Source organism: Myxocyprinus asiaticus, chromosome 32 (assembly GCF_019703515.2).
Source record: "Myxocyprinus asiaticus isolate MX2 ecotype Aquarium Trade chromosome 32, UBuf_Myxa_2, whole genome shotgun sequence".
Lineage (NCBI taxonomy): Eukaryota > Metazoa > Chordata > Actinopteri > Cypriniformes > Catostomidae > Myxocyprinus > Myxocyprinus asiaticus.
The window spans coordinates 15950041-15974135 of NC_059375.1; the positions used below are offsets into that span (position 1 = coordinate 15950041).

The 24095-nt window shown below is 38.4% G+C and overlaps 2 protein-coding genes across 5 annotated transcripts in view; both read right to left on the bottom strand.

Moving 5' to 3' along the window:
* Nucleotides 1-10132, bottom strand: part of LOC127423165 (ubiquitin carboxyl-terminal hydrolase 22) — a 53751-nt gene extending 43619 nt beyond the window's left edge. For all 3 annotated transcript variants that reach the window (XM_051667285.1, XM_051667286.1, XM_051667287.1), the window contains exon 1: nucleotides 9701-10132. In XM_051667285.1, the coding sequence (XP_051523245.1) occupies nucleotides 9701-9820 (120 nt within the window). In that variant the 5' untranslated portion in view covers nucleotides 9821-10132. The remainder of the gene's footprint in view (nucleotides 1-9700) is intronic.
* Nucleotides 10133-15067: 4935 nt separating this feature from the next.
* On the bottom strand, nucleotides 15068-23315 carry LOC127423170 (COP9 signalosome complex subunit 3-like). Of its 2 annotated transcripts, none has more exons than XM_051667293.1 (12): nucleotides 23112-23315; nucleotides 22417-22546; nucleotides 22123-22235; nucleotides 21978-22027; nucleotides 21792-21884; nucleotides 20119-20298; nucleotides 19249-19389; nucleotides 18941-19114; nucleotides 18263-18349; nucleotides 17890-18003; nucleotides 15533-15613; nucleotides 15068-15382 (listed from the first exon to the last, which is right to left on the bottom strand). In XM_051667293.1, exons 1-12 carry the CDS (start codon nucleotides 23164-23166, stop codon nucleotides 15329-15331), a joined length of 1272 nt encoding a protein of 423 aa, XP_051523253.1. In that variant the 5' UTR covers nucleotides 23167-23315; the 3' UTR covers nucleotides 15068-15328. The 2 variants fall into 2 exon arrangements, with proteins under 2 accessions (XP_051523253.1, XP_051523254.1); XM_051667294.1 differs by lacking the exon at nucleotides 23112-23315 and adding an exon at nucleotides 22985-23091.
* Nucleotides 23316-24095: the final 780 nt, after the last annotated feature.

Sequence of the window (24095 nt, forward strand, 5' to 3'; positions counted from 1 at the left end):
TTCTCCCTGAGTCACACTGATCCTTTTCATCTTCTGTCTTACTGATATAAAACATCCTCCACGCCTTGAGAAAGTCCTCCGTGGCCTGCTGTCAGGTGCCATGGGCCACCTTGCACCTCCTCCACAAATATCTGCTAAAGCTCAAGAGAGACTGGCTGATGGTAAGGAACTGTATATATTTAACACACATATTCTCAAGGCATGTATCAATATTACAAATGGCCCATGGTTGAATTAATCATGGATGGCGAGTTGGGAGCCCATATAATTTAAAATGCAGAATAGATGTTGCACAGCCGGCCTATAAAAAATGTTTTAACAGCTAATGAAGACCATGCTGGTAATTGGACAAGTTTCAGTGCAGGCTGGTGTTAATCACTGCTATGATCTGGATGAACTTTGTATGGATTATGGTTGTACAATTTCTCAAAGAAGCCAATTTTCTTGGTTAGAGACTTATGACCATTCGAATATTTCCATGTTTATGAACATCAACAAACACTGCATTAGATGTTCATTAGTTTCAGGAATAGAATAAAGTCATCTTTATGGGTCTTATGTGCTTTTCTTGTCAGTTATTTTCAGAGGCCCTGTTTACACCTAGTATTAACATCTGTCTTGGGTGAAATGATTAAGTGGTCAGCTGAGACACATCAAAATTAATTAGTCTAAATTGTGTCTCTTCACAACATAAGTGTGTTACTGCATTATAGTAAAAGCTCAAAAAAGTCAGACCCATTGTTCCCAGGTATACTTCCAAAAAAAAAATAATCCCCTTTTCTCCCAATGTTGGAATGCCCAATTCCCACTACTTTAGTAGGTCCTCGTGGTGGCACGGTTACTCACCTCAATCTGGGTGGTGGAGGACAATTCTCAGTTGCCTCCGCTTCTGAGACCGTCAATCTGCGCATCTTATCACATGGCTCGTTGTGCATGACACTGCGGAGTCTCACAACATGTGGAGGCTCATGCTGAACTCCGCGATCAACGCATAACTTACAACTTACCATATGACTCTACCCTATCTAGCAACTGGGCCAATTTGGTTGCTTAGGAGACCTGGCTGGAGTCACTCAGCACACCCTGGGTTCGAACTCGTGACTCCAAGGGTGGTAGTCAGCGTCAATACTCGCTGAGCTACCCAGGCCCCCTACGTGCTCCCAGATATACTTGAATATTAATCTCACCACAAACGTGATGCTTCAAGCAGAATGCATATTGTTATGTTTGTCAACTACTTGTAATAACTGACCTTAGTTTGTGCATGCTTCACATGACCTATGTCAAAGCATCTTGATGTCAGGCATACTGATAGGGATGGGAATCTAAGTAATTTAATGATTCCAGTTCTGATTTCTCTTAGCGATTCCGGTTCTGTAATGGTTCCATTAACAATTCTTTTAGTACTTTTGAGAAATAAATATTTGGAAATAAGAAATGCAATTCTTATTGGATTTAATGCCTACAGGAGCCTGTCAACAAATGATGCAATCGTTTTAAGATTAAAAGCATTTTATTAATTCATTAATTACCACTAATTACAACAAAACTCATAATGTGTATATTTAACACATTGTTAACTATACCATCCAGTCATTACTAGGGATGCACCGTTCCTTTACCTGGATCGGTATCGGCTTTGATACTAATGTTTTATCAAGCCTCCTGAAGACAAACGATAGATTTGTGAATCACAAAAGGCTGCGTTTAGTAAGTAAATATACAGTATGTGTGCACAGCACATTTTAGTGAATGCAAGTTGCTCTGTTGACTAATAGCACACACTGATGCCCTGCTTTTTTCTTCTTTTTTTAGCTCAGAGCAGAACGCTACACACAAACAACATCTCAGATGTTGATACTTGATAGTTTGGTTTAAGGATGTTAGTGATTAATCGATTAATTGTCATTAATACTTTGATAGATTAAGATTATCGATCGTAGATTAATTAATTTCAAGACAAATGCATTCAGCAATCATGCCAGCAAATGCTAATAAGGCTGTTTATACAGTCATCCGCCACTAGAGGCTGCTTGCATGCTGCATGTCACATCTTGTCCACATCACAAAAGAAGAACCTTCCAAAATCAGTGTTGGAGTGTTTCTCTGTAAATGAACAGTACGTTTTCTGCATACGCCGTGACAGTGCGTTAAAGTACAATATAGCAACAAGCGCTGTTGGTCTACTGGTCTCCTTTTTTCAATACTTGCGTTTCTGAAGTGTATTAATTTAAATTATATTTCAATAGCAGGCTACATGCAAATATTATTTGGAGTCCTTTGCGGTGTTAATGATTAATTTACAAAGTGATTGTTAATTTCTATGACAGTCGATTATGAAAATGTCTAAAAATTGACATCCCTAGTTATTTCGCTTATAACATGCACCGGAGGAGCATTCCATCAGATTTTGAATAAGAAGCGTATTAAACAACTGTGAAATAGGCTACATACATACACTCAAAGTGCATCCAGGAATGCTTCGCCAAAATAAAACCAAGAGGTTTTAAAGTTACAAAGGCACGAATGAATATATATTACTGTTGTATAGTAAAATTCTAAAAGTTAATAAATAATAAATTAATAGTTAATAATAATAATAATAATAACAATATTATGGTGGATATACACTGCAAATCCACCAAAGGCTGAATAAGCAAAAAAAAAAAAAAATTATGATCAGCTGCAAATGTGTGCATGCTTCAAATGAATGTAACAGGTTATCAACATGGTGACTGATATGACAGACACTGGTAATATTTCCAGTATGATTGTAGCTCAACTTCTTCCATTATGCATGTATATACCGGCTTAAGACCATAACTGGCCTCGGCGTTCTACGTATGTTGATTAACAGTTTCCTTTCTTTTCTTTAAACACACATAATAAAGCATTAGTTTACATGACAGTTACGGGCACAGTTTATGGTTTGCAGTATAGATTCAAAAGCAACTCATAAGAGTCACTTGTTCCGGAATCGAACTACACTGGCCATGCTGTATGTTTTGCGCTGTAGATTTAAAAGAACTGGCTCATTGAAGTCAATCATTCGGGAATCGGACAACACTGGTCGTGTTGTAGGTTTTTGCGCTGCTTTCTCAATTGCCAACCCTAGTCCGTTTGTAATCGGATCACTTGAGATGGATGTTGATACCAGGTGTAAATGAGTCCAGAGATTGTGAAGCACATGCATCAAAAATACATGAAAACATCCGCAGGCTACTCTGAATACGTAACAAATGATAGGTTCACTTGCTATTTGAGCACAGCAAACAGCGTGTTCAACCTGAAAATTCATAAAGCTAACTGGGCAGGAATTGTTCTGATCAATGCATAATGCATTCGGAAACAGAGACGAGAAGAGCTTGGAGACACCTGTATTCAGCAGAAACCAATATCTATTCACTCTCCTGTTTGCCGCCACACATGAAAGTGTTTTGAAAAAGACAAATTAGCCAATCACGTCTTCATTAGCATGGCTTTCATGGTCAATGTGTTTGTTTTCTTGTCTCCTCCCTCTCTCTGCTCAGTGCATTTACCTTAATTGTGGTAACCATAACAGAAAGGTGGCAGGGTTTCTGTACACAACCTTGTCTTGCTTGAATGGGCGGTTTGTTCTGATGTCACTGCTGAATGAAGAGTTGGAAATTGGAATATATCGGCACAGCTGGTATATAACTGAATGAGACTGTGACCGAACATGGGCGAGGTGTCTTTTTCAGTAATCACATGGTATTATAGGTCCCATATTTTTAGCAAATGACAAGAAGGGTACTGACAACATAAAAACCCCATACACAAACAGACACTTATCTTTTAATCTACTGATTCAGGACTTGTAGAAGACTGGAAAGAAAAGATTCCACAATAATCCATTGTGTAATTTGACACTACAAACATTACTTGCTTGTGCCAACTTAAAATACTACGCCATTGACATTATTCAATGTTCTACGTCACCTGCCCAACTCAGCCAAACCACACAAATAATCTGAACCAATACGTTATGAACCATCAATGAGTTTACCTGCCATAAAAGACAGTCTCACTAACCAGACATTTGACTTTCGTCATTAAAGTCTTGTCAATTCTGCAGCTTAACTGGACATGAACCCCCAATTTAGACATGAAGAGAAAATCTGACTGATATGTAAACCAATGTTTGTTTTGTTTTTACATGCTGTTTAGTGATGGGTTTATCTGAAATAGAAAACATCACAAGTTTAACAAACAACCAACAAAATGGTTCCAGAAGTAAAAATCCCATTCTTTTTTTCCATAGGGAAATGATTACTTGTTGACTTTAAAGACAGACCTACTGTGAGCTCTGAGGTCATTAAGCGATGGTACATGCTTCTGTTGAAGCCATTAATCCATGTTATTTCAGCTTCATTTAAAAAGTCATGTTTAAAGAACCTGTGAAATCCAAATTATAGTCTTGCTGCTTTTAGTCTATATATATGTTGAGAAACCTTGTCCAATCAAATGCTTTCTAGAATGAGAACGTACCCTCCCCATACAACTGTTCAGCGTGTGTTCTAACTGGTGCTGATCATGCCTACGCATGGCATTTCGAAGGGCGCACAATCCATGCTGTAGGGTCGTTCCAAACAGAATTTCCAATAGGAATCGCTTAAAAAGTGAGTTCTTACTGACCATTATCAACTTTCAGCCACCTGAAGAGGAGGCTAACTGTCGTTGAAGGGAATAGGGCATAAGGAGGATCACTTCTGAATGGGACGTGCCAACATGAGAGCTGGATGCGTGGAAAGTTGCTGGAGTTTATTTATATATTTTGTGCAGCTGGAGGTTTCTTGGGATGTACAGCTCAAGTAAGTGTTCTTTATTCTTTATGCTTGGTAATTGTGATTCAAACATAGATATATTATCTTTTACTCGCTTGTTTCTCATTTATCTGCATTGGACTTGCACGGCTCCAGCCTTATTGTAAGCAAAAACAGCGATGTGCGGCATGCGTTTGTGGGCTGGTTAGATCATAGTTTGGTTCTCAAGTTTTTAGAAAAGCTTCACTAGTTTCCCCGGTAAGCGGCTCTGGCATGAGAAGCATGGTGGAAAGGGGTGTATATGTGTGTGTGTGTATGGCTGTAAACTAAAGCCTATTTTGACTACAGGTTCAGCTTGTAGTCCAAAACCCCGAAAACAAATTCACCATGGGTTCCCTCTGGATTTTCCTGTGTTTTTGAACATGTGTAAAATAAAGTCTGTGGTAAACATTACTTGACAATACGTGGACATTTTGTTCTACAACGTAAATTACACAGGCGAGTTGTGCGTGGATGCCGCGGAGAATAGCTTGAGCCTCCACGCGCGCTACGTCTCCACGGTAATGTGCTCAACAAGCGACGTGATAAGATGTGCGGATTGACGGTCTCAGACGCGGAGGCAACTGAGATTCGTCCTCTGCCACCCGGAGTGAGGCGAGTCATTACGCCACGAGGACCTAGAGTGAATTGGGAATTGGGTATGCCAAATTGGGGAGAAAAGGGGAGAAATAAAAAAAATAAAAAAATGATACTAATTCTTTAGACATATCCCACCCACAGGGCTCCAGACTAAAAACAAATGACAAAGGAGCCATTGGCTCCTAAACTGAAACATTTAGGAGCCAAATGGCTGTTTTAGTTGCCATATCACAGAATAGCTCAATTTAGATTTTGTTTCAAAAACAAGATAGAAAGCTGAAGAAAAGAGAGCTGATAGCTCATTAATCGGGTGTTTAATCATATATATATATATATATATATATATATATATATATATACACACACACACACACTGTATAGTTGTGCACAAATTTGCATTCCCCTTTTGTCTCATAAGTTTTCACACCCCTTTCAGAATTTATACATATTAGAATTTTTTTATTTAGTACTGCCCTTCAGAATCTACATAACAGGTATTTACATAAAGTATAATATGAATATAGTAGAGTGTTGCCTTCTTGAGCATCAGTGAATATTTGCACCTTGTGTAATAGTTGTGTATGGTCCTAAGTATCAAAAGCTGGATCTCACATCACAAATATATATATTTAAAAAAATCTTTCTTTACTGTTACTAGATGGCCCAGACACAAAGACTACAAGAGTGCAAATTGAATGAAATCCCAGATGCAGTTTATTGTGCTACTCCAATTCCAATCAATAATAACCAGGAAAATAAAAATTTGGTACATAACATGGGACTTTTAATTATAAACAAGCCCGAAATACACATGGGACTACTACTATGAAATGTACGCGCTCCCAGTTGTGAACTCACTTACGGCTGATTAGCTGAGAAAGTGACAAATTCAAACTGCTAACCTGAGCTCCTGAGTTCAAAAGAGCTCTTGTCGGGTGATTCATTATAAAGAACCGGTTCAAGAGAGTAATTTGTTCATGAATCGGACATCATGGCTCACGCTGTGTATGTTGTTGTGTGAAGCCAGCTCATATCACGAACAGAAAGGGTGAAAAACGGCGCGAGACACACTGGCGCTCTAAAGATGTATTCCATAACTCACAAGATGATATCTGACGAAATCGCATATGAAAGAACATCCCGAATGTCGCCAGTGGTGACTAGATTTGAAATTGTCGCAATCATTTATTTTTGGTCGCATTTGCGACCATTTTAGTCGCAGTCTGGAGCCCTGGCCCATACTTCCTGTTTCAGTATAGGAAATATGTCAAAACCCCAAATCGAACTGCATTTGTCAAGGCACTTCACGAGGACTTTAATCGTGGAATTCCTGGTGAAGAACTAAACTTCCCATGATCCTGAGTGGAAAAATTACAACACAATAACTAAATATTGTGTTCAAACACAATATTGTTTCCCAGTGGACTGATAAAAAGCTGTACACACCCTGACCCCAAAAAGCTACGCTTGTAGTCTGGAAATCTGATTGGAGCTTGCTATTTTCTCAGGTGGTTTCCAGTTTTGTGTGCAAGATGCATCACAGATGGTCAGTAAACAGACTGTGGTTGATTTGTGGGCGTGCCGTCTGAGGCTGAGACTATGCACTGGTGCAAAATGTATCCACCAAAGGCCTTCCCATAATATTATCTATTGTTCAGCAGCAGGGGGATGGGACCAACAAGACTGCTGGCAAAATGCCTCTCCAGCGTTTACAGAGCTCCTTGTATTCCTATTGTCCTTTCTTGGGTACAACAGGAGAGATGAGAGGCGAGTCTGGTCCCTTTCCCACCTGTGAACCCTGATGTTATCTGCTGGTACATTTCTGAAATGGGTGCATAGACCTTATTCATGGTAGCGCCATCTTTGATTTTTAATGGGAATGACAACGAGGTGAAGGATAGACTTAACATCTCTTCAATGGCACGTTAGGTATAAAGCTGTAAAAATGCTGTCTGTAGTTTTTTGTCTACTGAATGTTCTTGGAAAGATGTTTTGACCTGCGTATGCATATCTCCTTTCTTCCTCGTCTGCCTGTCAGACTCGTCAACATGCGCCACACACACACACACACATGCAGCGGAGAAAATGTCAAAGAGAAGCGAGGCTGATATCACCAATCTCCATCCCCCACCGAAAAAGAACTTAAAATCAGCAGCGTGGGATTACTCTGGATATCCCAAAAATGAACGGGGGTTTGTCCTCGAGGACGTATATCCAGTTTGCAAAAAAATAACATAAGTGAGTGTGTGTGAGAGTTAAAGGTACAGACAGGAGCAGTCTGGCTGCGCTGTTGCGCACCTACAATACATGCTAATTGTTAATAATCATAGGACATTACTTTAAAAGCTCAGACAGCTTATGTTATTTTTCATTTAGTAGTTAATTTAACATGTTATGCTAACATGTAAACTAACGTGCTTTAGTTATATAACATGTTATAGTCACATGCTTTTATCATGTTTATAATTCGGTTTATTATTATAATTCTTTTAGCTTTCTTATTTATTTTCAAAAGGGAGACTTTTTTTCAAGTTTCACTTATAATAAAGAGTTTGTTCAACCAAAAATTACTTTTAAGAGTAATTGTAACTGATAATAATAATAATAAGTGGAATACCGTATACTGTGAAACCGTGATATTTTCTGAGATGGTTATCGTACCATGAAAATCTCATACCATTGCAACTCTGAAGTCTATCCCTCACACAGCCTCGTTGTCATTCCCATCAAAAAATGTAGCGCTGCTGTGAATAAGGTCTATCGGTTATGATCTGCACCTACATGAAAAATGCAACTTAAATGTTAGATGGATAAATCCATCCTGTGAAACATTTCACCCAGCTGAACTTTAACAAGGTATTAAATAAATGAGCAAGTTGACTGCAAAGTATGAGAATGGCGGGTGTGTCTAATAAGTCAGATATGGTGTAATATAACCTAAATTCCAGTTTGCCGTGAGCATCAAGGAGAATTTTGTTTCAAGAAGTCCCATCAAGAGCACCGATACCAATGCGCACAATCCATTTGCTCAATGGCAAGTGGATCCCCAAGTATGTAACCACATTTTCAGGATTGGGTGAAAGAATGAACCATTGAAAAACCCATAACGGTAGACCACTAATCTGAATTTTGGTGTGTCCCCCTCAACGTCTATGGTGGTTACGGTCCTGGAAGAGACCCCTGAGGTGGAAAGTTAATGCTTACCGTGAAATATTTATGTGGCTGTTCTATCGACAAAGATGGTTTGTGATTAATAATGCAAAAAGTTACATTACTTTTTGAATAATTGCTTGTATGATAAAGAACAATACAATAAGGGCGTGAAGAAAACATTAGGGCAAATCCTACCTAAAATTCAGAAGTCTTGACCTCAATTGTGATGATGAGTCATTCAATCCTGAATGAACCAGATGCTGAGGCAATGGTTACATTCATCCTATATAGACAAACGACCTGTACGCTTAGTTATCTCGCATTTCGTTCAGGATAACCCTTTGTTTTTAGAAATAGGTGGGTTAAGTGAGGATAGTTGGCGATTAAACGGTCCTTCAGGCCTCGAGCTCTGCCATCATCGACGTCTCTCTGCATTATTCTGCGCGAGCGTGTTCGTCAGTGCTGCTCATATACATAAAGAGAGAATGCGGCTATATGACACTTAAGGCATCACCAGTTATATCATAATGCAAGTGTTAAAAATTGGGTTCAAGCAGAAGCTTCGTTAAGCACTGAACACAACCTGTTCTTCCTCCTGCTGGTGCACAGACTGATGCTGTAGTGTGATAAACAGTGAAACTGAAAGCGCTGTTTGTGCATTGGGGAATCAATGATTTCCAGGCCTGGTAAGTCTAGTATTTGCATCAGAAAATGCTTCAGCACATTAAAAGAAGACTTAGGGAAAGTGATGTATGGATGCCAGCACTGAGATTGGCTAGCACTTTCGTCATGGCAAAATGACATCCCGTACTTATTAGACTTAACTGCTCACTAGTTGCCTTAGCAACTAATGCATTGGCAGCAGGATAGCATCTTTATACCCACATCCAGCCCTGTGCTACGAATGCATAAGGAGTCTGCGCAGGCCATCCACTTGTGTGCACATAGGCTAGCAAGCAAGGATGGACATGGAATCATATCCCTCTGAGAAAATGAATCAAGTGAAATAAAACACTATCGTTTCGAATCACACGTCCATTTCTGTCTGAGAGACTAATGCGACTTGGCATCGAGAAGGATGGGCCGATGCAATGCACCACTGGGCTCCAATGTATTTTATTTACCTTGCGTTTCCTGGTTTCGGCAGAGCCACTCCACACAAAGCACTGGTATATGACCCGCAGATTCTGCTTCCAGTTCTCCACTTTAAAACTGGTCACATGGGAGCACCCGGCCGGACTCATGACAGAAACCACATTCGAGTTTCTATGTATTTCAGCGATGAAATATGCTCGATTTAAGTCACGAGGAGAATTATCCACCAATTGTTCCGTTTTGCCAGGCAATGCAGTGAGCCACGACAGGGTCGAAGGTGCGTGCGTTACACATGCGGAGATCTTTGCTCAATATCCTTGCTCCATGAAATTGCCATCCATGATGATATACAAGCAAGCAAGCTTCTGGTAAAACAGATTTGATATTGTATTTTCCAAGTCGGCTGTTCTAATGGACGGCAATGGAATTCAACTGAGCACCGTGGACGACACAATCCTGGCGATGTTAAACGCGGATTGGCAGATGGCTTCTTGTTCACGGCTGTGATTGGCCATCACGCGTGCCATTTCCGTTCAAGTCCCGCCTCATTTTGAGAAAAGCGCAACCTGATTGGCTAATGAAACGCTCGTCTTCGTTCAAAGACATGTACGCCGCTTGAGAGCTCGCGATTGGCTGCAACAGCATCTCGAGTCAGTCCTGCTTGTTGGTTATGTCATTCAAGTAAAAAAACATACGGTCACATGCCCACTTGCGTTGAAGTTGTGAAATTTAAAAATCTGTGTTGTCATGAGTGTGAGTTGCGGTGATCATTCACGTTTCTTCACTGTGTTCAGTGGAAGTGGAGCGTATTATTTCTGCACATCACACAGCTGTGTGCTTGCTGATTTACAGTATTACTGAAAACTGAAGCACAGTATTTTTGTAAGGACTGGTTTGATACATTTAAACGACACATTTTTACTTATTACATATTAGTGCAATATAAAAACTGTAAATCTTATAAACAACCAAATTTGTTTAATTAGTAAAAATTAAAACATTATATTTTGTCAGGAGTGACTTGATAAAATGACAGAAGTAAAATAATTATAACAATTAAAAAAACTGTAAATCCTATAAAAAAAATAAATAAATAAAATCTATATTTGTTTAATTGGTGAAAACTGAAGCAGAATATTTTGTCAGGACTGATTTGATCAAATTAAATGACACATTTTTACTTATTAAAAATGAGTGCAACATAAATACTGGAAATCCTTTAAACAATTTATGAAAAACAACCAAATTTGTTTAATTAGTGAAAGCTGAAACAGAATATTTTGTCAGGACTGATTTGATTAAATTAAACAAGCAAAATTAAAATATATATATATATATAATATTTAAAAATAATACAATTTTAAAATTTTTAATTCTATAAGCTCAACAAAGAAATATTGAATTATATATAATTGGCAAGTAGCACAGGAATACAAGATATTCCAGTCAAGAACATGTTTGGGTCATATTTGACCCTTATCTACAATTACATAAAACATAATTTGCCTGAATTTCTAAAAGATTATTACTGTTTTGTTTTTATTTGTTTTTTTTTTTTTTTTGTTTTTTTTGCATTGAAAAATTATTTTAATGGCAATTATACCAAACATGTATATGTGAGAAACATAACCCCAACATGTATTTGTGAGATTCACTTTAAAATAGCAGCGTTGGCTTCCAAGACTAATCTATTTATGGTATACCCCACAACATGGGAGACCTCTAGAGGACTGAAACAACAGCACAACTGCTTTGCCACAGGCCTACAGTACCTGACATCTTATGAATCACTCCTCTGCCGTAGAGTTGACTGAAGGAACAGCAATTCACACATTCATCTTCAGGGTGATAAACATTACATCAAACAGTGGATCATTCAGTTAGGTTGATGTGGTTTTTGGGTGAAAGAACATACAATTAGAGAAGCTGTCACTCTGTGAGCTGTCAAAAGATCATACAAATATAAAAATCCACTAAATGTAAAAAGCAAGCCTGAAAAAATATTTTGGGGAGGAAAAACAAAGCAGGATTTTGTATTTTACAGCACCAAAAATTATGACTCCCTCTGTTGATGTTAAGATTATTCTGTGGAATTGGTATATCATATTGGTCAGATACATTTGAAGTCAGAAGTTTACATACAGTTCATCCGGAAAGTATTCACAGCGCTTCACTTTTTCCACATTTTGTTATGTTACAGCCTTATTCCAAAATGGATTAAATTCATTATTTTCCTCAAAATTCTACAAACAATACCCCATAATGATAATGTGAAAGAAGTTTGTTTGAAATCTTTGCAAATGTATTAAAAATAAAAAAAAAAAATAAAAAAAAATCACATGTCATAAGTATTCACAGCCTTTGCCATGACACTCAAAATTGAGCTCAGGTGCATCCTGTTTCCTACAGCTTGATTGGAGTCCAGCTGTGGTAAATTCAGTTGATTGGACATGATTTGGAAAGGCACACACCTGTCTATATAAGGTCCCACAGTTAACAGTGCATGTCAGAGCACAAACCAAGCCATGAAGTCCAAGGAATTGTCTGTAGACCTCCGAGACAGGATTGTATCGAGGCACAGATCTGGGGAAGGGTACAGAAAAATTTCTGCAGCATTGAAGTTCCCAATGAGCACAGTGGCCTCCATCATCCGTAAATGGAAGAAGTTTGGAACCACCAGGACTCTTCCTAGAGCTGGCCGCCTGGCCAAACTGAGCGATCGGGAGAGAAGGGCCTAAGTCAGGGAGGTGACCAAGAACCTGATGGTCACTCTGACAGAGCTCCAGCATTTCTCTGTGGAGAGAGGAGAACCTTCCAGAAGAGCAACCATCTCTGCAGCACTCCACCAATCAGGCCTGTATGGTAGAGTGGCCAGACGGAAGCCACTCCTCAGTAAAAGGCACATGACAGCCTGCCTGGAGTTTGCCAAAAGGCACCTGAAGGACTCTCAGACCATGAGAAACAAAGATTGAACTCTTTGGCCTGAATGGCAGCGTCATGTCTGGAGGAAACCAGGCACCGCTCATCACCTGCCCAATACCATCCCTACAGTGAAGCAGGGTGATGGCAGCATCATGCTGTGGGGATGTTTTTCAGCGGCAGGAACTGGGAGACTAGTCAGGATCGAGGGAAAGATGAATGCAGCAATGTACAGAGACATCCTTGATGAAAACCTGCTCCAGAGCGCTCTGGACCTCAGACCCTAAGCACACAGCCAAGATAACAAAGGAGTGACTAAGGGACAACTCTGTGAATGTCCTTGAGTGGCCCAGCCAGAGCCCAGACTTGAACCCGATTGAACATCTCTGGAGAGATCTGAATATGGCTGTGCACCGACGCTCCCCATCCAACCTGATGGAGCTTGAGAGGTCCTGCAAAGAAGAATGGGAGAAACTGCCCAAAAATAGGTGTGCCAAGCTTGTAGCATCATACTCAAAAAGACTTGAGGCTGTAATTGGTGCCAAAGGTGCTTCAACAACGTATTGAGCAAAGGCTGTGAATACTTATGTACATGTGTGGTGTTTTTCTTTCGTTTTATTTTTAATACATTTGCAAAGATTTCAAAAACTTTCACGTTGTCATTATGGGGTATTGTTTGTAGAATTGAGGAAATACTGAATTTAATCAATTTTGGAATAAGGCTGTAACATAACAAAATGTGGAAAAAGTGAAGCGCTGTGAATACTTTCCGGATGCACTGTACACTTAGGCTGAAGTCATTTTTTTTAACCACTCCACAGATTTAATATAAGCAAACTATAGTTTTGGCAAATTGTTTAGGACATCTAATTTGTGCATGACACAAGTAATTTTCCAACAATTGTTTACAGACAGATTGTTTCACTTTTAATTGACTATATCACAATTCCAGTGGGTCAGAAGTTTACATACACCAAGTTAACTGTGCCTTTATGCAGCTTGGAAAATTCCAGAAAATGATGTCAAGCCTTTAGGAAATTCCTGATAGGCTAATTGGAGTCAATTGAAGGTGTACCTGTGGATGTATTTTAAGGCCTACCTTCAAACTCTTTGCTTGACATCATGGGAAAATCAAAAGAAATCAGCCAAGACCTCAGAAAAAACATTGTGGACCTCCACAAGTCTGGTTCATCCTTGGGAGCAATTTCCAAACGCCTGAAGATACCACGTTCATCTGTACAAACAAAAGTACGCAAGTATAAACACCATGGGACCACGCATCCATCATACCACTCAGGAAGGAGATGCATTCTGTCCCCTAGAGATGAAAGTAATTTGGTGTGAAAAGTGCAAATCAATCCCAGAACAATAGCAAAGGAACTTGTGAAGATGCTGGAGGAAACAGGTAGACAAGTATCTATATCCACAGTAAAATGAGTCCTATATCGACATAATCTGAAAGGCTGCTCAGCAACGAAGAAGCCACTGCTCCAAAACCACCATACAAAAGCCAGAATACAGTTTGCAAGTGCAGATGTGGACAAAGATCTTACTTTTTGGAGAAATGTCCTCTGGTCTGATGAAACAAAAATTTAACTGTTTGGCTATAATGACCATCATTATGTTTGAAGGAAGAAGGGTGAGGCTTGCAAGCCAAAGAACACCATCCCAACCGTGAAGCATGGGGGTGGCAGCATCATGCTGTGAGGGTGCTTTGCTGCAGGAGGGACTAGTGCACTTCACAAAATAGATGGCATCATGAGGAAGGAAAATTATGTGGATATATTGAAGCAACATCTCAAGACATCAGCCAGGAAGTTAAAGCTCATCACAAATGGGTCTTCCAAATGGACAATGACCCCAAGCATACCTCCAAAGTTGTGTCAAAATGGATTAAGGACAACAAAGTCAAGGTATTGGAGTGGCCATCACAAAGCCCTGACCTCAATCTGACAGAAAATTTGTGGGCAGAACTGAAACAGCGTGTGCGAGCAAGGCCTTCAAACCTGACTCAGTTACACCAGTTGTCTGGAGGAATGGGCCAGAATTCCAGCAACTTACTGTGAGAAGCTTGTGGATAGCTACCTAAAATGCTTGACCCAGGTTAAACAATTTAAAGGCAATGCTACCAAATACTAACAAAGTGTATGTAAACTTCTTAACCACTGGAAATGTGATGAACAAAATAAAAGCTGAAATAAATCATTCTCTCTACTATTATTCTGACATTTCACATTCTTAAAATAAAGTTGTGATCCTAACCGACCTAAGACAGGGAATGTTTTCTATGATTAAATGTCAGGAATTGTGAAAAACTGAGTTTAAATGTATTTGGCTAAGGTGTATGTAAACTTCTGCCTTCAACTGTAGATATGGCTCTATTCTTTAACTGGTTGTAAATAGTTCTAAAAAATAATTATTTGTCATTCTGTGTTGTTGCAATGGAGATAAGTATACAAATGCAATTCTGACAACTCTTTTGAACAAAGTAGTCCAGTATCTTTATTTGTATGATCATAAATGATGCAGTGGCATTTCAACCAAGCATTGATAAATAAAACACTGACAAAAATGAGTTCTTGTTTAGGGTGCACTGTGACAGAACAAAAAAAATTCCACACATTTATGTTTTCCTCCAATATAGTCCATACTCAATAAAACTGATTTTGCTCTCATGAAGGTTTTCCAGCTTTGGGACGAGGGGTGGGCAGGGCAAAGCAGTGATCTGCCCGATAGCCTCAAGAGTAGCTTGACGTCTTGCTGCCGACATCATCCTCTTGCGTTCCCATACTCTAAAAGGCAGAACAGACAGAACGGAATGCTGGAATTAAGTTCTGGTTAAAAATGTCTTCGTATGATTACCAATTTGGAATATCAAGAAATTTCCACACATCTTTATTTAAATCTGTGTATAAGCTTGTCAAAAAACTGTAACTGGGTACCTTTTGCACAAACTGGGGGTTTACAGTGATTTCTTGATCCATGGACTTTAGTTTCTCATCCAACTCTATACATTTCAGCATCTGCATAGGGGTTAAAGGCAGACTACTGTGAGCCATCAGTGAACAAAACTAAAACGCCTTCGTAATAACCTAAAACCAGAGCGAGTACACTCAGAAAAAAAAAAAAAAAAAGGCAGGGCATTTTATGTTTAAACATCTGGTAACGCTAACACTACATGTTAACTTTCATTAATAGATGATTAACAAAAATTATATAAATGCAGAACAGATCAACAGTGCATGTGAATATAAAGTGCTCTTCAAAAGTCCACATTAAAAATCTGTGATTCAAATATCGAATTGGAAATAATATTGGTCTTAGGATTTAAAAATAACATCATAATTGTTTTTTTGTTTATGTTAAATTATAATGTTAATTATATTAACATTATGACGAAAATACAAATAAGAAATATTCAAGATTCTGCACCATTTCTAGGTCACTAATCACATAAGCAAATTTGTGACACTGACTTTGTGAACTCATTTGTATGATGTCAGATTTCCTTGCTTCCACTGACGCATGCAAGATGATCTTTGGAACATTTTCAAACCATGCTGGGATAACATGGATCATGCTGCCATTTAAGCAAAAGGAGGACTAACCCTAACTAAAATACCCCAAAATTCTGATACTAATTTTTCAATCCAACTTTTCACTCAAACTGAAATGCTGACAATATAATTTGTAATAATAATAAAAAATAAAAATAAAAAAAAAACTGCATTACATTTTTTTTTGGAAAAATGCTAAATGAACAGCAAATGAAGCTTTTATGACATTTAGACTATTTAAATGTACCGTACATGCACCATTGATCTGTTAAGCTATAATAAATGTTAAGCTTAATAAATGTTTGTTTATTTTAGATCAGTGCTGTCAGTCATTTTAAAATTCGTAATCGTGATTAATCGCATCATTTTTTATTTTATTTTATCGCAGATTTTGAAAGTGCTGAAATCTGACATTATGTATACTTCATTTCCTGTCAAAATGCATTTATTTCCATCTTATGAAAGAAAACAACACAATATGTAGCAATATAATGCTTTCTTAATATTTTCCAAACAATGCCTTCCACCGTATAAAGGTAGAAATGCACTAAAATAGCACCAATTGAAGTAACATTAAACGTTTCTCAAAGTTTAATTGGGAGTTTGACTAATATAAAGAACTAGTCTCCACATAGGTTGCATATTCATTGCAATGGGGATTAAATCTCTTAAACTTTCATCCTCCACAATATTAATCAGCTGGCGGACTGTGGCTATCTGCTTTGCTACATCATGAATCATGCGCCACTGAACTCCATATGAAAAGCGCTTGCAGACAAAGGGCTAAATTTTGACGAAAGTTAAGACTTGACATGCTTCTGTGGAAAATAAAATGTGCCTTACATAGAAATCAAGTATTTTTCAGCCCATCACAAGTACCATCTGGGCTTGTTTTCTACATCAAATAGCGTTAAGAGGTCCTTTCTCCATCATTTTATCACCGACACAGAAGCGCTGTTGTGTGGGTGATCATCTCTATACTAAAGCACCTATCTGTCTAACCGCATCTTCTTCTTCTCCTGTACCATAGCATTGAGCCAGTTCTCCTGTATGGTGCCATCTGTTTTTTCCATATGCTTACTGTCACCAATAAGAACAAACTCTTAAAGACAACTAATTTAGCTAGCAAACTCATTGGTATTCCCACCCCCAACTTATCTGACCTCTATCTAACCTCTATCTAGGCTCTACTCACTATGAAGGACAGAGCTCTTGATTTGCGCACTCTGAAGAGAGCGTGGCATTACAGTTTGAATGTACCCTTCACTAAGTCTTGTGAGAGGGCCCTTTGTGAAAAAATTTACTTTCTTTCTTTTGTTTGGAACAACCTTTCGAGTGGCGTCTCCTTCCCTAAGTGCCCTTCAAGGGCGAAAAATGCAGTTTTGAAAACACCCTGTGTGTGTCTGTGGTGTGTTCATCCGTGTAATGACTCCAGGCAGACACATTACAAAGGTTCTGCCCTTCCAACAAGTGTTTATGCTGGTTTATGCTGCATTACAATAAATGCGTACATCGCGATTAAGAAATGCTTTAAACTTTTTAAATTAATTACAAAGATCTAGTTAGAAATTAATGTTTTTACAAAGTGTTCCCATATAAACTTCAGAGAAATTGCAAAACAGAATAGGAAATGATGGCAAAGAAAAGAAAATATGAGGTAATTATATTATCTAATATTAAGCTTCAGGCCTTGTTTCACATTAACAGTGAATTTAGGGAAACATTATAGTATAATTACAAACCTCTTGGTCAATTTTGTGGAGCATTGCAGGGTTGTTGTATTTCTCAGGGTTGTCATGGAAACAGACCATGCCGTCTTTCTGGTTGATGCTTGCATAAATCTCTCCATCCTCAATCTGTGAGTATTAAGAGAAAAGCTTTGAGCACCAACAAACCTCAAATATGAACAGAAACCCTAAGTAAATTATGTGATATGTAATACGAAACAGCACATGGAAAACACATAGATTATTTCAGACGAGGAAAAACATTAGTCACCGCAAAAGTATTCAGTGAAAGTTCAGCGATTCTCAAAGGGACAGCTGCTTGAAACTGATGTAAAATAAACTAATCTGATTAGAAGAGCTATGTATAATTATGAGGCTGGCTTCCTACCATATGTAAGACATATTTCTCAGCTTCTTGAGCGCCGGAAAGCTGAACTCGACTTGCCATGTCTTGTAAAGATAACGTCAAGAATGTCTGTCAATCACAAGAACAAAGATATTATTAATTCCTTTTGGAATACATTTTAAGGTATCAGCACAGTATCACTCTCTCACCCACTTTTTCAGCCATCTTGTTTCCATTCAATTTTTTCCATAGGGATTTCATAAAAGAATCCAAAGCCATAAATCAAACCAACTAGATCTGAGGTGAATCACAACATTACAAACTTTGAGAAAGTAGTGTTGGGAGACTCGATTATAAGTGGGCGGTCGCTGCAGAGCTCTCTTGCTGCGATTTGTTTGCAATGATTCTCTGATTGGTGGATGTTTTTTTCTTCATGATGATGGTATGAAATAATGTGGACTGATGGCTTCAACAGAAGGATATACCATATGTTAACAACTTTGGAGCTCACAGTTGAGCTGTCCTTAAAAGGTTTTTAAGCCATTACTAAAAATCAATTGGTCTGTGGAGAAAATGAATGGGATTTTTACTTCTAGAAGCCGACTGTTGTGCTCTACTATTCTCTAGTTGTGAAAATGATTATGCAAACAATTATGCCCTCCAATGGAAAAAAAGAACAATGCATGGTTAATCAGTATAACATTAGTATAAAAGGCAGACCTTGGTTAGCCTCTGAATGTTTTTCTTGTAGAGCGAGGACAGACACTGTTTGACTAGACCGGTGTTGTTGTCCCGTGTAAACGTCTCGCTATATTTGTTGACCACACCACGGAGCTCTGCAGGATTGTTGGAGGCATACACCTGAGCCAGCTCATGGTAAGCATTACTGAGGGGCTTTAGAACATACACACACATACAGAAAAGATTATTAGCTTATGGGGCCCTTTAAAGTGCTTTTCTGAACTGAATCCCAGTATAGGACAAAGCGCATTAATGCTACATTACCATGTTGTGGCAGAAAAGCTCACCTTGATGAATCTTCCCACGATCTGTGAAGTGTATTTGGGTAGTTGCTGTACTTTGCCGTGAAGGATAAGGGACACCAGAATGTACTTCTTGTATGCTTCTAACATGATGTGACTGACAGCCATCGCTGGAGTGGTTATTGCCTGAAGAGAGGGAGTGCGACTTTCTTTAAAGCTGAAGTATGTCATTTCTGCGCAACTAGCGCCACCAAATGGAATTGCAAAAATAAACAATGTTTTCAAAACAGCTTTCTAAATACACCACTCAATTGCTGTTGTTTAAACAGTCACATAGTCCCGCCCCCAACTCACGGCATTAGTTGAGTAACGTTGTTGGGTGGGATCTAAGCAGGCCGCTTAAAACAAACATATGAATATTTAAAGCACCACAGAGTTTACAATTTTGGAGAAAATGTATTTATGAATGGCTTACTTATAGTTGTCTCTGCATACTCCATACTACAGCTTTAAAGGGATAGTTCACCCAAAATTGAAAATTTTCTCATCATTTACTCACCCTCATGTTGTTCCAAACCCATATGACCTTCGTTTCCCATGGAAAACGAAGAGAGGTGTTAGGCAGAATGACAACCTCAGTCACCACTCACTGCTTCATTGCATCCTTTTTCCATACAATGAAAGTGAATGGCGTCTGAGGCTGTCACTTTGCCTATCTTCCACTTTTGGAAGAAATAAATTAATACGAGTTTGGAACAACATGAGGGTGAGTAAATGATGACAGAACTATACCTTTAATGCTAATAGAGTAAAACAGAGTAAGTTATTTAGAGTGCTTATTTACTAAAAATTTGTGATATGAAGATTTCTGACCAGCAGAACGAAACTGCAAAACTGTATGAAAAAGTTAAATACCTGTTCAAAAAAATACAGTGCTCGCTCAAAGTTCTTGAGACCTGTGTAGATCATGCCGCCGTAGTAGTAATAACATAGAAAGTGCTTTGCGTCGTACGCTCCATTCTCCTTACAAATATCCATCATGTCCAACTCTAGGAATGGAACTGCAGGTTTGAAGCACTTAGCTAAGAGGCATAACTGTAAATACAGAATTATATCACACAATAATTGTTAGTTACACAATAATCAGGTCTGTCTGAATAAGTAACTGCAGAAATGAAAGCTCTGGTGTAGACGGTTTGTAGTATTTGACTAGTTAACGTCTGGCTGCAGTCATCTGCTATTGTTGCCAAACAAAAGTTGAATTTACCAAAACACAGACTGAGTTTAGATGAAACGTAGTGATTTCATTTCAATTTTAAACATCATTTAAAATAAAAAAAAGAAAAAAGACATTTAAACGTCTTTGTCAGAAACAAGGTTTAGCTTATTCTGCAGTACTGCCACATCTGTCGATAGCTGTGTTCCCACTATCGGGCCAGTGCGAGCCAGGGCTATCAACTGGTCAGTCAGGGCCAATAGCCTCGGACCTCAAGCCACTAGACCGAAATCGATCTGCATTCCGTCTAGGGCTGGGTATTGACACAGATTTCCAGATTTGATTCACAAGCTCTCGATTCGATTCCGATCTCAATTCCATTCGACTCGTTTTCGATTCATATGGGTACGTTTCTATTGCAATGTCCATTTTGCTTACATAAAAAATAAATTCTCTCTAAGCTAACACTCTTAATTACAATGGAACTTTCTAGGCAACACTTCTAGGTGCAATTCGAAAATATTAATTTTGTAAATTATATTAGTTTTTCATCAAATTTTACATTTTAGCTTCTGAAAAATTCTGTCTATTCCATCAATTAATGTCTCAAAATTGCATATATATGTTTATTACATTTTTATTGTTTACTTGTGTAATTTGTACTATTTATAAGTATTTACGTTGATATGTAGAACACATGCTTAATTGGTACTGTCTCTTTAAGACTAGCGGCTTCAGCCAGTGAGCACATAAAACGAGAATAGATGTACGTAATTTTTTTAGCGCATCCATGTGTGATTAGAATTAAATGTTTCTATTATTGTTGTTTCTAATCAACAACTGACTGTAAAAAAGAGGGAAGCTTAAGTTGAGGTATCAGACTCTGGAGACTAGCTAGCCCTTGAAATGAACAAGGTGGAGACTGAAGCTGCCGTTTGTTTGCTTATTTTGGTCTTTGCTTGGTGGAAAGCGAGACTCCACCTTTGACAATGACCCAAATTTTATTTGAATACAATGAATACAATGAATACAAAACTTTTTATTATTACAATAACAGACTATTTACTACAACAAATTACTGATTATTTGAAAAATCAAAACCTCCGTATAGCAATATTATGGTCTTGTATCATAGTTTATAGTTGCTTTTTGTCACAAAGCTAGCTTCACAATAGCTCCTCAATTACATATTTGTTCTGTATCTGTAACAACTTCACAATTTATAATAATTCAATAAATCTGTAATTACAGCAATCTTGCTTTATCAAAGTCTTGGGGGCCCCGGTGCCAGAGCTGAATTTTCTATACCATTTAAATAACCAGAATAAATGTGTCAAAAAATGTTATCCAGCTATTCTGATTGCTGACTCACCTGACACAGGTCTGCATGAACTGAGGTAAGCTGGTTTGTGTTCATCTGCATTTTGTCTATGGCCTGTTTGATTATACTTATTCCACGCAAGGGCTGCGGACAACAAGAGAACTTTAATGTCATATTTGCCATTCAATAAAAACAGAACAATAACTTAACTTCCACATGCAACAGTGGCACACTTACCTGTTTTCTTTCTACAAGGGCATTTGTCAACTGGTGGCATAGACCAGCAACTGTACAGAAGAATAGTAATAAAAACATAAAGAACCATCAAAACAGAAAAAAATAAAGCATATATTTAACAGTGCTGCTGTAATGCTGTGTGTACATGTGTCTGTGGCATATCGGATATGTTCTCCGTTGCAGGTGCTGATGAAGAGCTGGACTTGGGAAAACAAGGTCTCAAAATCAGGGATGCTTGGCATGGAAAACTTCACAAACCTGTAATGCAATACAACAACCTTTTCAGTTTGGAACAAATATGCTTCATGAGGTGACCACTCTCACGTCCTGATTTGTTAACATCAGATTTTGAGACTTCTTATACAGAAATCTGGTATCAACTAAAACAAAAATAAGTTATTCAACATTTAATCACATTCAACAGATATCAATGACTTACAGAACAGCTAAAACACCAAGTGAGTGCTCTTGAATGTCCAAAGCTCCAAGAACAGTGTCCAGATGGGAGAGGTTCTTGGCCAGAAGCTCCCCACTTTTATTGATCAGTTCACATAGTTGAGTCATCTGACCTGAGAACCCAAGACAGAGAGGGACACAACTGAATGAAACAATAGGCAAAATGTAAACATAAAAAAGGACCATTATACTGACGTTGAAATGTGTTGTTTTAAGATGATAATGACCTGACACTTATCCATCTATGCCAAGCCGTTAGGTTAATAAGGCTGATCAAACGCTTAACACTGTAGAAATCATGTGTCAGGTTAGATCTCAGCTGATCACAGCATCTTTACAGCCACTTCTGCCCAAATCTATCCAACCTGGTTTATTACTAATGACTTCGCTAACATGGCACGTCCAGTTTTTTTTCTCCAAAAAGAGCGTAACCGTTCAAGCAACGACTATGATGTCTACATATTATATAGCATTTAAAAATTCACAAGGGCTCGTTCTGATTTCCAGATGCATTTACCGAACAACATAAACAAATACCATGTGTTACTCACTGAAATATAAACAACTAGCATGCTATCACGCTAACTGCTCCTCCTATCGGGTTTTAGCATTTTGCTAGTTAGCCCATGTACACTTCAGCATGCGTTTCATCCACAGTGTCCGTGTAAATGTTGGTACCTTGAGCGGAGAGTTGCCGCACATTGTTCACGAACTGCTCCAGAGCTGAAGCCATATTTTCGCGCTTTTGTTAAGCTGTTTTTCATTCAAATGTCAGAAGCAACTCTACTACACAGAAGGGACGGGCCCACAGCCGCCAAGTGCATCCAGATATCGCGAGGTTTGACTGATACATACAGATATCGCGAGGTTTGACTGATACATACAGATATCGCGAGGTTTGGCTGACACATCCAGATATCGCGAGGTTTAGCTGACACATCTAGATATCGCGAGGTTTGACTGACACATCCAGATATCGCGAGGTTTTACTGACAGCTCAGATTCCACGATATTTCAGGGAAATGCATTTCCATCAGGCACTTTCCACTAGAAAGCAAACTCCATGGTTGAAATAGATTTGAGATCATGTTGGAGTTCATTACATGCACACTTAAAAGGTATATATTCAGAGATAAATGTTTTATATCAACAGCTTCTGGCCTTTGAAAATAGCCATGTCTCTTTAAGAAGTCAAAGGAACTACGTCATTATTTCTTCCTGGGCGAATTTTTCCACAAAGATGCATCGATCATGGAGATCATCAGCTTCAATCCCTTTTCCAGGCAGGGAAAGGCAGGAGTAGGTGCGGTCAGACTCTGTCTGGATGTTTTAATGGAAACAGATAAAGACAACTTAAAACATTTGTTTTAACAAGATAAACATTTCTGTTTAAGAATTAGTTCGTGTGTTGTTTATAAGTTACATGAAAACTATGTTAAAGTTCAAATCATAAAAACAAAGTTCAGTTTTAGATACCTAGACAAAACAGCAATATAATTTTCCTTCATTTTAGAGAAAAATGTTAAAAAATCAAAATTATAATTGCTCCAGATGCTGAAAAAATGCAAGACGCGGCGCAACGTTTAAGTCCAAAGTATACTTCGGTTTTGGTGCGAACGCTAAGCGTCTGCATACAGTCGAAGGCTAGCCTTTTAAGTACAC

What these genes read in the sequence shown, in the direction of transcription:
- LOC127423170 (XM_051667293.1), bottom strand. Translation starts at nt 23,166, where the DNA reads ATGGCTTCAGCTCTGGAGCAGTTCGTGAACAATGTGCGGCAACTCTCC. An exon ending in AGAAATATGTCTTACATATG is followed by an intron (nt 18,004 to 18,262) that starts GTAGGAAGCCAG and finishes TAATACTCACAG; the next exon opens with ATTGAGGATGGAGAGATTTA. An exon ending in TCCACAAAATTGACCAAGAG is followed by an intron (nt 15,614 to 17,889) that starts GTTTGTAATTAT and finishes ACCCCTATGCAG; the next exon opens with ATGCTGAAATGTATAGAGTT.